Source organism: Cynara cardunculus (assembly GCF_001531365.2).
Source record: "Cynara cardunculus var. scolymus isolate 2C chromosome LG 13, CcrdV1, whole genome shotgun sequence".
Lineage (NCBI taxonomy): Eukaryota > Viridiplantae > Streptophyta > Magnoliopsida > Asterales > Asteraceae > Cynara > Cynara cardunculus.
This window is the reverse complement of record NC_037540.1, coordinates 8,778,991-8,794,293: the sequence shown is the minus strand read 5'-3', so window position 1 is coordinate 8,794,293 and position 15,303 is coordinate 8,778,991. Positions and strand designations below refer to the sequence as shown.

The following is a 15,303-nucleotide window of genomic DNA, read 5'->3' as shown; positions in this document are numbered from 1 at the left end:
ATATAATTTTTTGTTAATAATATGAAAGACTGTCTTTTTTGGTCATTTTACATATATAAGCAAAATTTGCCAAACACTAAAAAACAACTCATCAACTTATTGTTTTTTGGTACCGCTATAAGCTAATCTAAACACTTTAAAACTCCAGTTTAATACCACATAGGTTAATAAACACTTTTACAAAAAAACCATAACTTGTTTTAAATAAGTGATCCCAAACACCCACTTACATTAATAGTCGTTACAAGAATGTGAGGGCGACAAGGCCTACGACCTTAGGTTGCATGGATCACATATGATTTTACATGTGATTTTAATGGAAAATCACATGTAATTCAACCGTTTTCTTATTCTTTTATTTGGTTATTATTCACATGTGAATCTGATTCTTACATGTTGCCCGCACACTATTGCGTTGAGGTTAGTATAAAATCACATGTGATTTTGCATGTGTTTTTTTGCCGTTTTCGTGTTCTCTTATTTGGTCATTGTTTTCGTTTGAACATCCTTCTAGTATATAAAAGATGATGTTATAGGTAAATTTAGTTATATCAGAATCAGGTTAAATTATATATTAAAAGTTCAAAAAAGATGTCTTCACGTTGATTTGTATTAACAAGTTTATCAGACTTGTAGAAATACTGTAAAACGATGGTTCGATACCCACAAACAAACGTGAGAAACTATCCTGCAAAATGGTTTTTAAATATGGAAAGACTTATGCTATGAACGTTGAAAATATGTTATTCTTTTAGATGTAAGAATTTCTACGCTAAGATGGGTTTATCTTTTGTCGGTTACTGATTAATGGTATAAAATACTGAAAGTTTATAAGATTCTTTTGGTCTTGTTTTAAATGGTGTTTTTAGAAAAGCAGCACAATGGAAATTATATATACACATCACTCAGATATATCAATTATTGCTTTCACAACAAATCGGTTTCATGAATTAGACATCGGTAATAAGCTGGTATAGAATTAGCATCTTGCTCATATTCTATAGAATCAATAAAGCGATGAACTACTTACTCCATTGGCAAAGAGATACCCTTTTGTAGTTCTTGAAATATAATTCACTGATATCAAACTTTAAGGATCTGTGTACCGTATGACAAAATTAAGCCTCATATTTTGTCTCAATTACTCGATGCAAAAGAATAAACACAAAATGTAAAGTTCTTTTTTGTTCTTTTTCATCCCTTTTTACGGTATTGAAAAAAAAGAGTCATGATAATAACACGTACTTAGTTTTAAAACATCTGGTTTGACCCCAGTAACATTACTGAATTTGCATAATGAAGCAAAAGGTTACAAATGGTTTGTTTTTCTTGACGTTTGATTTTCTTTTGAAACGTCAAGAAAAACATACTGTAAAAACAATAAATAACACGTAAGTTCAGCGAGATGCAGAAAACTGAACAAGATAGAGATAAACAACGATAAACAACACAATTTATAGGATTGTGTAAAGTTACTATATTACCCTTAATCTTAGTAAAGATTTATTAAGTTGATTACTCTTTAGAATTTTAATTATTATAAAATAACCAATTAAAAGGCAGACATCCACGTGTCCCCAATGGGGGAATTGTGAAGTGAAGAAGCAAGAGGGTTAGTGCAGGAGACATTTGAAAGGGGGAATCATGTATAAGCTCGATAGTACAAGGGCTTAAAAAGGAAATTCCAAAAGACAATTATGGAAAGATGACGTGGGGTTTATGATCAACGGACAGAAACGGAGGAAAAGGATCTTGTAGTGAAGGACATCCATGGGATCATAAATGCTTTTTTGGTAACCTAATTTACTTGATGATTCGGTGAAGTGGAGCCAGACGATGAGAACCGTCGGATTAGAATCACATTCCGCCGCCCCGCACCTAGTCAGTTTGGTCATCGTGTAATGCTCTCTCATCGCCAAATAAAATCAATACTATATCCATTCAATTTATTTTGTTGATAAAAAATAATTAAAATCAGTTATTTAAAGATAATATTAATAAATATATGAAGATCAAATTGTGTTAATATGATGACGGTCCACGTGTCTCGGCAGCCACAACTCCTTTCCTTTTCTGTCTTATCTATAGTTTTTCTTCATTCTTTTTATCCTTAACTTTATTATGTGGTTTTCTATATTTCTATTTTTATTTTTAAATCCTATTTTTATTTATAAACTATGATTCCATTTTTATCAATTTCAATAAGCTTTTAACCAAATATCATCGTTTTATAAAAACAACCCATAACTATACATATATATATATATATATATATATATATGTCCCTTTTGATCGTTATCATCTAGACACTTCTGGATGGTGTTTGGTGTTGTCGAGATCCACAAGGTCAAAGACAATGTGTGTGTTTTTTCACTTGAAGACTTGTAGACTTAAATTGAGTTTAGAAGTAAATCGTGTTATAGATGATATCAAAGTTTTTATGATTATAGAGGTTAAACTATGATTATAGAGGTTAAACTGTGATGATTTCGTATTATGAAATTTGGTTGAATAACGACAGATTCTTGAAGGGTAAATGGTAAATGAAGTTTAGTTTAGTTTAGTAAAAAATGAAGAACAAATTGATTTGATAAGAAAGAAACCTCGTAAACCTTTATTTAGGAGGAGGGGCGTTGGGGGATGTCGGCGGTCGAGGCTGGGGGCTGGATGAAGGGGGTTCACTCCTCGATGTAAGTAGTGAGCAACACCACGTGACCCACCTTTCTTAATTCATACACGTAACTAACACTATCATCCCCAACCTCCCCCCACACACATATATACATACATAATCTATATATATGTGTGTCTATATATATATATATTTATAAGATTTGGTTATAATGAGAATTAAGAAGAGTTGACATGAGAAACGTAAAATAAGATCTTCATTATTGAATGCATATTAGGATGAGATGCACCAAATGCACTGGATTGATATCCGTATCAAGTGTGATTTATTGATGAGTTTGAAATTAAATGTGATCAATGGTCAAGATCCATCTATTGTTGGGGGAGGGGGAGGTTCAAATAAGAAGTTAATCATTTTGGGAGAATATGAAAAATTTTAATATCATATATGATAATAGTCATTACACACAAGCTTAACCATACGTGATTAAAACACATGTAGCATTGATAACAGATAAATGATTAATTAATCATATATAATTGAATACATCTAAAAAATATAATCATATATGATATTGAAACTTTTCGTCTTCTTACAAATTTTTTAACTCTCTACATATTCTACATTATAAACCTTACACATGTGTATGTTATGCTTTTTTGATTAACCATAATTGATAAAATTTAGATTTCGGTATTTTTGGAATAAGATTATGCAATGTTTTGAAAATAAAACATGATTATATATATATATATATATATATATATCTATATATATATATATATATATACTCACACACAGACATAAAAGAGAGTGTTATGATTGCTGTTGTGAGCAAAGTAATTTACGTTTGACATCATGTTAAACTCGTGACATGTCATGGTCTAATGTTAATTTTACGTTTTACTGTATAATCTATTTCTATATGGTTATATATCAGAAAAATTGTAAAAAAACATACGTATGCACTGTATGTGTTATTTATAATATACATATTTCCCTTATAAGTCAAGCCTTGAAAAAGTTGTAGTCCTCATCATAGCTCCTAAAATTTGAGATTGAAACTTAATGTCACGCCTCATGTCATTTAAAACCTTGTAATATGTGTATTTGACAACAGATTTTGTTAAACGCATTAGGCTGGTAGGTTTATAAGGGTTGTCAAACCATGATGACAAAAACATAAATGTCGAAACAAGGTTGTTCCATAATTACGTCCTTATCTTTCTTATGTCGTATAAACCAATGTTGCAAAATAAAAATAACATACAACTCAAACAAATCATTCCGCTTTTTTTTAATTAACCTGGAGATCCGACCCGTTATGTAAGCCGACTAATCCCAAGACGACCACCTGCATTGCAGGTAGCCCGGAGTCATTGCATTTGAACATCCGTCACCACAAGGGGTTTTTTTATTACTCATTGGATTTGAACATGTGATCTCCAGATACTTTTGACCTTTAGAGTCCAAGCTCAAACCAATCAGACACTACTTTTATGGTTAAAAGAAAATCACTTTTTTTTATATATGAGTGTGTGTATTTTTACCTTAATATACGTATCTACATACATATATTTATTATATAGTATAAAAAGAATCCAAAATGAAATTGTTGACTATAATTGAGTCAAAGGATATACAAGGTTGACTAACATTATCACTGAAGCAAACGATAGTTCTGGCCATTGACATTCTTGGTGTGCAACTTTATTTTTCGTCTGGTTTAAATACAAATCAATTATTTATGTTTTATTAAATTATTTATATTATATATTTTTAATGTCAAATAACGTATTTTAAGTTTATCATTTTTTTTGTTGTACGGATTTTCTGTAATATCTTTATATTTAATAATTTTATAATTAAACAGAAGTATTTTTTTATTGATAAATTATATTGTATGATAGACTAATTTTAACCAAACTACATTATTAGCTTGTAATCAATAAAAAAAATTGAATTGTTCGATTATCTAAAACAAGCATTCTTAAGTTCTTTTGCTAAAAAAATTTATTATAATAAACGTCTATATTATTACTCTCTTCATTCAAAATAAGTGTTATCTATATTTTCGTTTGTCTCAAAATAAGTGTCTATCTCTATTTTAGCAATTGCTGTATGGTTTGATGTACATTAATTAAGTGATCAGAATGACTAATAGGCTCTCATGATATAGTGCAAAATAAAATATAATTGTTTGGTAATTGTATATAATGAAATTAGCACTCTTGATGGTTAAGGGAGATACATGATACGAAATCATTCAGAGGGTTTTGAAACCATTAAGAGAGACTTTTTTTTTTTTCTGCCAAACAAGATTCACCTCTTAACGATTTAGAGATTGTCTCTTAATGAAACTATTAAGAGATAAACAAACAACCTCTTAGTTTATCTTAAAAAAAGTATCCACTTTTAAAAATATTTATTCATTTTCTCATCCTACCTTTAATTATAACTTGAAAAAAGTTTACATTTATATTATTAAGAGTAAATTTATTTTTTTAATTAATTAAAAATTATAATGATTTCATATTTTCGTAATATCCATAGCAATCATGAAACTGATATATTGGTGTGGGTGAGACATGAATATGATGTCTGCAGCAGCTATTAAGTGGTGGTGCAGATTCAGAATGTGCAGACAAAAGCAAATGAATGTTCAGCACAAGGAATGATATAAACTTAACTTACCCAGGCTGCAGGCTTATTAATATCGTTCAAGGAATACCACCACTTACTCAAAGGTTCCCCTATAACTTCCTTCCAACTTCAACATATTACAAAAACTAAAAGTCTATATATAACTTTACTCAAAACTAACTTTTTTGAAAAGCCCAAACTTATTAGAACTCATTAATGCATATCTATAGATCTTTTAGAAGAAGAAAAAAAGAACTCAAACCCAATCCAAGAAAGAAAAAAAAATTCTCTATATCGATTCTTCTTTTCTGCAAACAAACGAGCACACGGTACGCAGGAATTTAGATGCCGCCATTGGCCTTATTAAGGACCCTAAGATTAAGAAAGAAGCCGGTGTTACCCAACAAAAACAAGGCAAGGATGGCGACAGCCGCTAGAACCAGTTTCCCCCACTGCTGCCATCGTTTCCTGTTTCTGTTTGCAAGGGGTGGAGGGACGGGTTTCGGCTTCAGCTGTTTCGAGAAGAAATGTGGTGGTGGTTTTGATGACTTTTTCTTTGTCATCTCTTTAACCGCTTCCGTCCCCTTGGCTGGTGCCTCGTTTGAACTTTCTGAGCTTGCAACTTCTTCCCCGTTGATGCTGCCATCTCCTCCTGCCTTCTTCTTTTCCTTCTTTCTTAAACGTTTCTCTCTCTCCTGCACAAACTCAAGTTTTATGGAAATCATCACATATTTATACGGACGGATTATAAGACATCTGTTGCAGTTTATGAGCCACTCGTCTAAACACTTCAAAAAATTGATCTCATGATATGCATGAAACTTCCTTCATCTACTGTTAGAATTTTTTGATGTGGACATCCCTTCCCCTTTGTTTAATAATAAAAATCTCACATTTTTTACTAGTAATTATCTCTGATTCAAAAGCGAGAAGGGAACATATATTATGTACAACACTTCTATATACAGAACCAACACCTGCCTTGGTGCTATTCACTAACAATCCTATCAAGAATGATAATTACCAATCACTAACAAATGTAGAATTTGAGGCACTAAATAGAAATGGGCACGGACTGGTTAAAGATGATCCGGTCTGGTCAACAGTCCGGTCAATGCAGTCAAAAAAGCCGTGGACCGATTAAGATAGTGCCAAAACTGAAGTCCAGAAACCACAAGGGTGGTGCATGATTGGTTTGAGCTTGGCTCCAAAGGTCAAAAGTATCAGGAGGTCCCAGGTTCAAATCTAAGAAGAAATAAAAATCCCCTAGTGGCTACGGAGGTTCAAATGCGATGACTCCGGGCTATCTGCAAAGCAGATGGTCGCCCTGGAATTAGTCGACTCGCATAGCGGGTTGGATATTTAGGTTAATAAAAAAAAACTGAAGTCCAGAAAGACTCTTTTTTCCACTTTAACATTAAGATAGTGTCAGGATCTTATCAATGCACAAATATATAGTCTTCTTTAAAAAATGAAAAAATAGACAACTACGCTAACCTAATTGTTAAAAAGTTACATCTAAATGTGTCATGTTGTAAAGCACAATTTCCTACTCCACTTAGCCTATCACCTTATACACAATGTTAAGCTATATAAAAAAGCCAAAAAGTGAGAAATTTTCCAATATAACTGCGAAAGTCCTTTAGGTGGACATCCTAAATATATATGGTCTAACAATTAGGGTTATTTAGCTAAATGACCTCCTCACAGATGTTTTTCAAATCTATGACCTTCTGACAGGTTTCTAAACATTCTAGTGCATGAAATGGCATTCTTCTATTACACAATGGCATTCTCAAACCTATCAGGTCGTGGATTACAAAAAAAAAACTTGTCAATGGGTCATTTATGATTTAACGAAAGGACCCCTTATAGTTACAAGTTTCAGTCAGTATGTATATCAATTTAGTGAACTTACTACCAGTTCTGCCCTCGGGCATGTAGCTCATTTGGCACAGGGAAGAGCAACTTTGCTCAAATAGACAAAAGACTCAAACTTCGAATCCTACAGGAGGCAGGCTCGAAGCCTCGAACCCCTCCACTAGCCTCAACCGCCAAATCAGCTCTGAAATGCCTCCCTCACATGTGGTTTCTAGGGGGCGGGTTCTGTGTCGGGCTGGTCAGGGTTGCTGTTAATCAACCTTTTGCTCAAATTTACTACCAGTTCTCCTTAGGCCTATACCCAAACAGAGCCTTTCGCTACTAGGTGCACCTTAACCTCCGATGACTGTAGATATGGTAATTATTAAGCTGAACATAAAATTCATGACATTACCTATCACTATAGTGCAGTTTACTGCATATCGAGTAGAAAGACAAATGCTACCACAAAGAACCCAAAGACAGTTAAAACTTACCTTCTCTTTTTGCTCGGCTTCCTTCTTGGCTCGCAGCTCAGCCCTGATTTGGGCCTTTTCAGCATTTCGTTTCTTCCTCTCCAGTGCTTCAGTCGCCTTCGCCTTCTCCTCCAACCGGCGTTGCTCTTTTAATTTGGCTGCAATCTCTGCCTTCCTCAATTCCTCTGCCTTCCTGGCCATCTCCATCTCCTCTTTTGTCAGTGTATTCTCCTCCTCCTTTCCATTGTCTATACTCTCATCCCTCCCAGTAACCGTTACCGTATCACTTCCCAAAGCAAGTTTGACAACACCCTTGGTTTTCAAGGTTTGATTCTTTTGGCCCGATAAATTCTCGGTAGATTTATGATCTGCTGCATTCTTATCTTCAGTAGATGAAACCATCTTTCCTTGTTCAACAGCTGAAACTAATGTAACGGATTTCACTTCACCTGGTACAGAAACCAGACTCCTATCAACTTTTTCATTTACATTACTGGGCAGCACGGGGGATATATCATCAGGACCAAGTGAGCCTCCATCCAACGTCCTCTGTCTTCTGCTTGCATTCATATTGCACCTGCTAATGTACTCATTCCTGAACTCGGCATTGTTATTCCATTGTTCCATAAATGCCTCCACCTACAATAAATGGAGTGTAAATCCCAGAGTATGAACATAGAACAAAGAAAGACCTGTCGACCCTTATGCCTGTAAGTGAAAAACCATATGTCCCACCAGGAGGTTAAGCCCTTTTTTTTCGAAGGAAGGGGGTATGACTAAGCAGACGTGAGCTTTATGTCTGGAAGTGACATTCAGGTAAAAAGAAAGTAACACACCAATGTGCTATGTCGTTCCCTTAAGTAAATTAAATTACAAAGTATACCATAAATGAAATTAATTACTTAAACAACCTGATTTGCACATAAACGATGAAGTGCATCTTTATCTCCACGTGATGCAAAATCCCTTGCTGCCATTACATCTTCCTTGTACAGGCGGAAATTTTTGTTCTGCATGGTTAAAACAAAAAAGTTATTATTTTCATAAATATGCATATTTGTGTGAGAAGTAGTTATAATAAATTCACTTATGATTGCAAGTTAATAAGAATTTGAAAATGTATCAAAATCAGGTGCGATCATACATGCTCATAATCACTATCCGTGAGAATCTATCACGGGACAATAAATGTATAATTGTAATCAATTCAAACTTCGTCACAAGCGGTGGAGGTCGGCTACATTATTTTCCTTTTTCTCATTTAATTCATATTTACACAGATTTGGAGTTGACCTATGAGGGATAGCCCCATGGCTATTTCAACACCGTATCAGGCATGACGTCTCTAGTTTGATTCTTTTTATGACCCCTGGCTACATAACTACAAGATTTGCAACTTCGTCTGAGGTATAAATGTAATTAAAGTTTCCAATACAACGCTCATGACTAGGTGTAAGTTCAAGGAAAATCTATTAATATCACTATAGATATGTTTATATACAAAAGTGATAAACTTGAAAAAGGCAATATTAATCATATCAAACAAGTAATTCAACGAGTCTTGACCAAAGAGAAACACATCCTATAAATGAATAACGTGGGTTTTTGTGGTTCACACAGATATGAAATATTGTGAGCAAAAAAAGATGAATACAGTCCTCAATACAAGTCAATGCAAATGTAACAGCATTTAGATACATGAACTTTTTCCTTCCATGGGTGATTGGTAATTGAGAAACCAGATTGTGCATAGCTTAGAAACATACATAGCGAAAAAAAAAGATCAGATATAACCAAAACTATGCCAAGCGCACAATATATATGAGATCATCAACAACTCTACTAGGATGTCCAAATGACCATACGGTTCACAAACATGAAATAGTAGGGGAATAGAAGGTGAATATAGTCCTCAACACAATACATGCTTCAAAATTAATAATTTCTAAGGGCTCTTAATGAGTTTGACTCAGATCCTACTGTCATTATAGGCATTTCACTTTAATAATTCAAATCAAACTCTCAACATGATTGGATGGCAAACAAAGAATAACCAACGAGTTAGTCTATAGATGGACTAGTTGCAACATTTGAAGTAAAATTTCGTCGTTGTGTTCAACTTTGGGTAATGAGGAAGTCTATATCCAACAAAAAAAGAGGAGATGCTGGATGCTCGTCATTGAGAGAGATGAATGGGTAGAACATAGATGTCTGTACTCTGATTTCATAATACGGTATTTAATTTTGGTGCACCCTTCCATTTTTAAAAAAATTTGACACTGACCAAGAAAGGTTATGCAAACATGCTTCGTCTCAGGATAAATTTCGGATCGAAGAACTAAAAAAAATGTTAGCATATATAATAACATGGTTTACTAATCAGAACCTACCCCCATTTAATTATGGTTGCTTATTTACCATACTAGAATGTCAATTTACAGTAGCAATATTAATACAACCACATAGCATGAGACGTCAAGCAAAGCATGTTAATGCCAAACAGCCCTGAACTTGGTATCCAAGAGCTGTTCTGTAAGGTTCAATCCAAAGTATGTTTCACAGCATTACAAAGTTTATGCACAGATATTGTGATTATTCTAAATGCAGAAATTACGTACAGATGCACAGTTCAAATAATTGCCAATAACACCCATCGATTATGCAATTAAGTGCCTTAGTAACATATACGTGTTTGCTACAGATCTGTAAGATGTATTCACAACAAACCTTGTCATATGTTTGTTTCTTCAAACTATTTAAATGAGCATATGCTTTTTGACGAACATCATCCGCAGCTCTGAACTGAGCTTGCAATTCTCTTTCCTTTCTACTTTCCTCGTCGTATTTTTTCCCCACTGCTATGACAACAGCTTCAGCTTTTGAAACCTTATCTTTTAAGGAGTCCAGTTCCTTCCTTAATGTCTGTATATAATAGTGATTAAGAAAATACAACAGTTAGTGACTTCCATGGTCGTAAAGCATTTTCTCAATCAATCATTAACTTAAGCCGTAAAATAATGAGAATGCCAACGGTGAATTGTCGGATTATAAGAGGCATCAATAATCTATTATGTTGTAGGTCTGGAAACTACAACATGATCATATGCTTACCCATCCTACTCCCTCCTCCTCACAAATTTACAAGTTAGAAGAACTTTTGGATGTTCAACACTTACACTTACATGATTACATCACATCTTCATATCAGCAAATCTATTGTAGTCAATTTACTGCAAATGATAGATGTTGATTAAAGAAATAGCAGAAGAAGATACCCTACCTTCATACGCTCCTCGTTTTGATCTTTCTGGTCTAAAGCCTGTTGAACCTCATCCTGGCTTCCCATATTCGAGGCTAGTTGATCTCGAAGAGTCTTAAGCTGCTTAATCTCACGAATGAACTGCTTTTCATCTTTTAAACACAATGTTTCATGCTGTATCATATGTTCCATATTGTATATCTGCTTCAAGAACATACAGTCAAAACTGTATTCTAGAATATGTAGCAATGTATGATCAAAATAATAGAGTCGTGTTTGAAAGAGAAAGGAGTGAATCATACCCTGCCATCGATGTCTTTGACAGACATTGCATTTTTTACCCTGTTGATGACAGACTGAACAGAGTCTATTTCCTGCCGCTTCAATCTAACCAACCGCCTTGCAGCTGTCTCCTCCAATTTCACTGTATTGAATTCCTCATTATGGTCTTTCAACCTTGCCTGCAGAAGGAAGCATCAAGTAAATAGCATGAATCAAACTTCTGAACTTATTGCAAAATATGAAATTAATTATTTCAGGATTTCTCACCCTCTTGCCTTGGATCTCAACTCGGATTGCATCTCGGAGGCGTGTCTTCTCATCAACTTGCACCTGAGCACTTCTAATCTGATCCCTAAACGTTTCATCCTCAAATCTAGGAATCCTAATCAAGAAGTTATACGCTAGAACCTCAGCTTCTTCGTTCTGTACATCAAGAGCATCGCTTATAGAACCCTCTGCAGAAGAGGTAGGAACCTCATCACTTTGAACGCCATCCATGTCTTCGACTTCTGGACATAACATTTTGTCACTGTTTCTGTCTCCCTGTGAACCATCAACATTTCGTTCTGGATTGTCACTGTTGGCGACACAAGCAGGTTTCATCTCCCCATTTACCACATCAGGCCCATCAATCACATCTTCGTCATGCATATCATGAACTGTCTCATGACGCCCAATTGAGCCAAACTCAATCACAGCGACAGGGTTCACATTTGTGTCAGGGAGACTTAGTGTAGAATTATCTCCAACAGGCTCATCCTTAACTTCAGTTTCTTTTTCTTCATCATCATCAGCATTTTCAATCCCAGTTCCACAATTCTTACTTTCAGCAGATCTGTTCTCTGTAACCAGATGAGCTTCAACTTCAACCTTCCTTTCTACTACCATAGAGTCATCAGGATTGGAAAGTGAATCATTTTCCTTCTCAACTAGCAACTCACTGTTCTCGCATTCTGATTTCATAGAATCTGTAGAAGGCAAGGTTTCTACATTTTCAGCACTTCCCTCAGATTGGATGTGTTCTTGAGTTTCATCAATGCAACTGCTGACTTCATATTGTGAAGCTGTAATCTCATGAGGGATGGGCTTAATATTAGTTTCTGTCTCCAACGGTGCTTCAGCCTCAGTGGTAGATTCTGCTGTGTTATCCTCCAGGTCCAAATCATTTCGAACATTGTCTGTAACAACTATATGAGATTCCGGAATCTCATCTTCTATTTTGACCTGCTCCTTTGTCTCTTCACATTTCGCATCCGATTCAACAGAGCCTGTAATTGCGATCATTGTTTCTGAACTTCCTTCCCCTTGCTTCTCAACATTTTCAGCACTTATCTCCAGTCGAATGACTTCTTGAGTATCATCAATGCGACTGCTAACTTCATATTCTGAAGCTATAATCTCATGAGTGATGGACTCAATGTTAGTTTCTGTCTCTAACGGTGCTTCAGCCTTGGTGGTAGATTCTGCTGTGTTATCCTCCAGGTCCAAATCATTTTGAACATTGTCTGTAACAACTATTTGAGATTCCTGAATCTCATCTTCTGTTTTAAGCTGCTCCTTCGTCTCTTCAAAGTTCGCATCCAATTCAACAGGTTCTGTAATTTTGATTAGGGTTTCGGAACTTCCCTCCCCTTGCTTCTCAAGCTTCTCTTCTGATTTCTCCTCGGCATTAGACACTAAGGGCACACCATCAGCCTCTGTTTGAGACAGGTGAGTCTCTCCCATCTCCAAAATTCCATCAGACTTTTCAACTTGCCCATTGGCCAGAGCATCAGGATTCTCGGATAAAACAAGTCCTGATTCTGAATTCTCCTCTGATTCTGTGCCCAACCCAGTCAACGTCTTTGGAGTTTCCTTGTTCTCAAAATGGTCAGTAGCTGATAGCGACTCACTCTGGTGCTCCACTTTCATCCCACCACAGACCTGATTTGGTTCAGCTTCTACATCGACCTTGGGGGTCACAATTAATGAGTCTTCTGACTTTCTATCCGAGACGATAACTATTGTAGAAGAATCTACTTCCTCGGTACGATTACCACTAGATTCTGACCCATCAACTGACACTGGACATTCTTGGTTATCAACCGAACTGCCAATGGATTCTGACCCAACTGCTGACACTTCTCGTTCCTTCATTGGACTTCCAGAAGATTGTGACCCATCAGCTTTTAATTGACATGCTAAATCTTCAGATGGCTTACCAGACCCATCAACTGTTACCTGACATTCTAGTTCCTTGATGGGAATTCCAGAAGATTCTGACATGTCAGCTGTTACTTGACATTTCAATTCATCAGATGGCATGGCAGATGCATCAACTTTCACTTGACATTCTCGTTCCTTGATTGGACCTCCAGAAGATTCTGATCCATCAGCTGTTACTTGACATTCCAAATCTTCAGGTGGCTTACCAGATCCATCAACTGTTGCTTGACATTCGGCCTTTTCAATCAGAGTGCTAACAGACTCCAGTCCATCATTAACCATCACTTCACAGTCTGTATGCCTAACTGAATTAAGGGTAGGGAGTGACTCACCTGTGGTGTTGATTAGATCAGGCGTAGACACAGATTGATTAATTGTGGCATGAGATTCTGATCCCTCAAACGTCTTAATAGTAGGCTCTGACTCAAAAACTGTCACTTGAGACCTCTCTATTGGATTCAGAGTGGGCTCTGGGTCAAAAGTAACTCCAGCCACAATATCTGTTTTGGCTTCCACATTCATGATCCCGTTGGCACTCTCCACTTCATCGGTGTTCTTAACAACCACCCCTTCTTCCCCTGTGATCATGCCAAGATGACCATTTGCATCCTGAGCAATGTCATTAGTCTCAGGCACCACAGGAAGATCAAAAGTGGATCCATTATCGAGAGTCACTTCATAAACAGCTTTAACCTCAGCATCACTTGCTGTGGCAGACGCATGAGTGATGCCATTAGTTTCCAACACCAACGAATCAACAGGTATCCCCTTGTTTTCTATACCTAATTCTTCCTTCTTAAATTGGTCAACTTCATCAGCCGACTCAGATTTAGGAGCAATAGTACTGACATTAACACCACCAGTGTCACCAGGATCACCACCAGTCACCTCGATACCACCGCCGACAAACACATAGGAAGAATCATCAGTATCCTCCTTGTTATCCCCACCGACATTACCATTGCCACCGACATTACCATCAACAGTAGCAGCAGCACCGACTTCGTCCAGATCACTCATATCCAAACCAGCAACACACTTCTCCTCAATTTCAACCTTACGAACGACATCGTTACAAACTACCTCAGTATCAGCCGTCATTGCCAATCGATCGCAAGTTCTACAAATTTAAATTACCTAACATCAATAATCATGAACATCGCAATTTTGATCACAACTACGATTCGAACGCATCAAATTGCAAAACTAGAAAAAACAATGCATAAGCGGAAGGATCCGAATTGTACTTACCAGCAATATATTCGGATTCGGTGTGATCCAGATGCGGAAAATCAGATCGAACATAAACCGAATCGGAATCTACCAGATCGAGTACTTGGACGGCACTGAGGCAACACAGATGTTGAGATTGATGACTAAATTAGGGTTTATGAGAATGCAGAATTATTCGAAAGAGAATAGAGGTCAAGGGGGGAGAAGGAGATGGGGGCGGGAGATCCCTCTCTCTCTAGATTCTCTCTCTAAAATTTCTCACACACACACACAGTTGCTGAAACGGAACAGCTGGCGGGGAAAAAGAGAAACCTTTTGGCCCTGTTTGTTCACGTCCCCCTCAACAATTCGAAACTCGTATTTATGATTAAATCCAACTGTTTTTTTCCTAGGTATCCCTTTTTATCTCCTTTTTTTTCTTCATTTTTCATAAACCACCCTTTTTAAATCATTTTCTCACTTTTAGTCCCTCTACTATCTCTTGCTCTTTCTTTTACATTTAGAACCTACCATCATCTTTTTTTCACTTGTTTGTTCCTTCAAAAATAATAACGTCGTAACAGTTTTTTAATGAAGAAAACGACGCTCATAAAACATTCTTGACACACACAAAAACAACATACAACAAGATATTTACATGTACAACTGAAACACATCATTGATTCATAATAATACTTGTAACCATGATTCACGAGGCGAGTTGGGGGCATGAT

At 36.0% G+C, this 15,303-nt stretch overlaps 1 protein-coding gene across 4 annotated transcripts; it reads right to left on the bottom strand.

The window, feature by feature from the left end:
- Nucleotides 1-5,308: 5,308 nt before the first annotated feature.
- On the bottom strand, nt 5,309-14,879 carry LOC112524635 (reticulocyte binding protein 2 homolog b). 4 transcript variants are annotated; one of them, XM_025134558.1, is made up of 9 exons: nt 14,609-14,879; nt 11,420-14,477; nt 11,173-11,331; nt 10,892-11,071; nt 10,339-10,533; nt 8,523-8,621; nt 8,061-8,250; nt 7,633-7,979; nt 5,309-5,970 (listed from the first exon to the last, which is right to left on the bottom strand). In XM_025134558.1, exons 2-9 carry the CDS (start codon nt 14,456-14,458, stop codon nt 5,617-5,619), a joined length of 4,563 nt encoding a protein of 1,520 aa, XP_024990326.1. In that variant the 5' UTR covers nt 14,459-14,477; nt 14,609-14,879; the 3' UTR covers nt 5,309-5,616. The 4 variants fall into 4 exon arrangements, with proteins under 4 accessions (XP_024990326.1, XP_024990325.1, XP_024990324.1 ...); XM_025134557.1 differs by having other exon boundaries at nt 7,633-8,250; nt 11,420-14,494; XM_025134556.1 differs by having other exon boundaries at nt 7,633-8,250.
- Between the last annotated feature and the right edge of the window lie 424 nt (nt 14,880-15,303).

Bases quoted from the DNA above. Each gene is read 5' to 3' on its own strand.
- LOC112524635 (XM_025134557.1), bottom strand. From the start codon at position 14,458: ATGACGGCTGATACTGAGGTAGTTTGTAACGATGTCGTTCGTAAGGTT. The intron at 8,622-10,338 runs GTTTGTTGTGAA...TTAACCATGCAG, and splicing joins AGAAACAAACATATGACAAG to AACAAAAATTTCCGCCTGTA. The intron at 8,251-8,522 runs GTTGTTTAAGTA...CATTTATTGTAG, and splicing joins ATCGTTTATGTGCAAATCAG to GTGGAGGCATTTATGGAACA.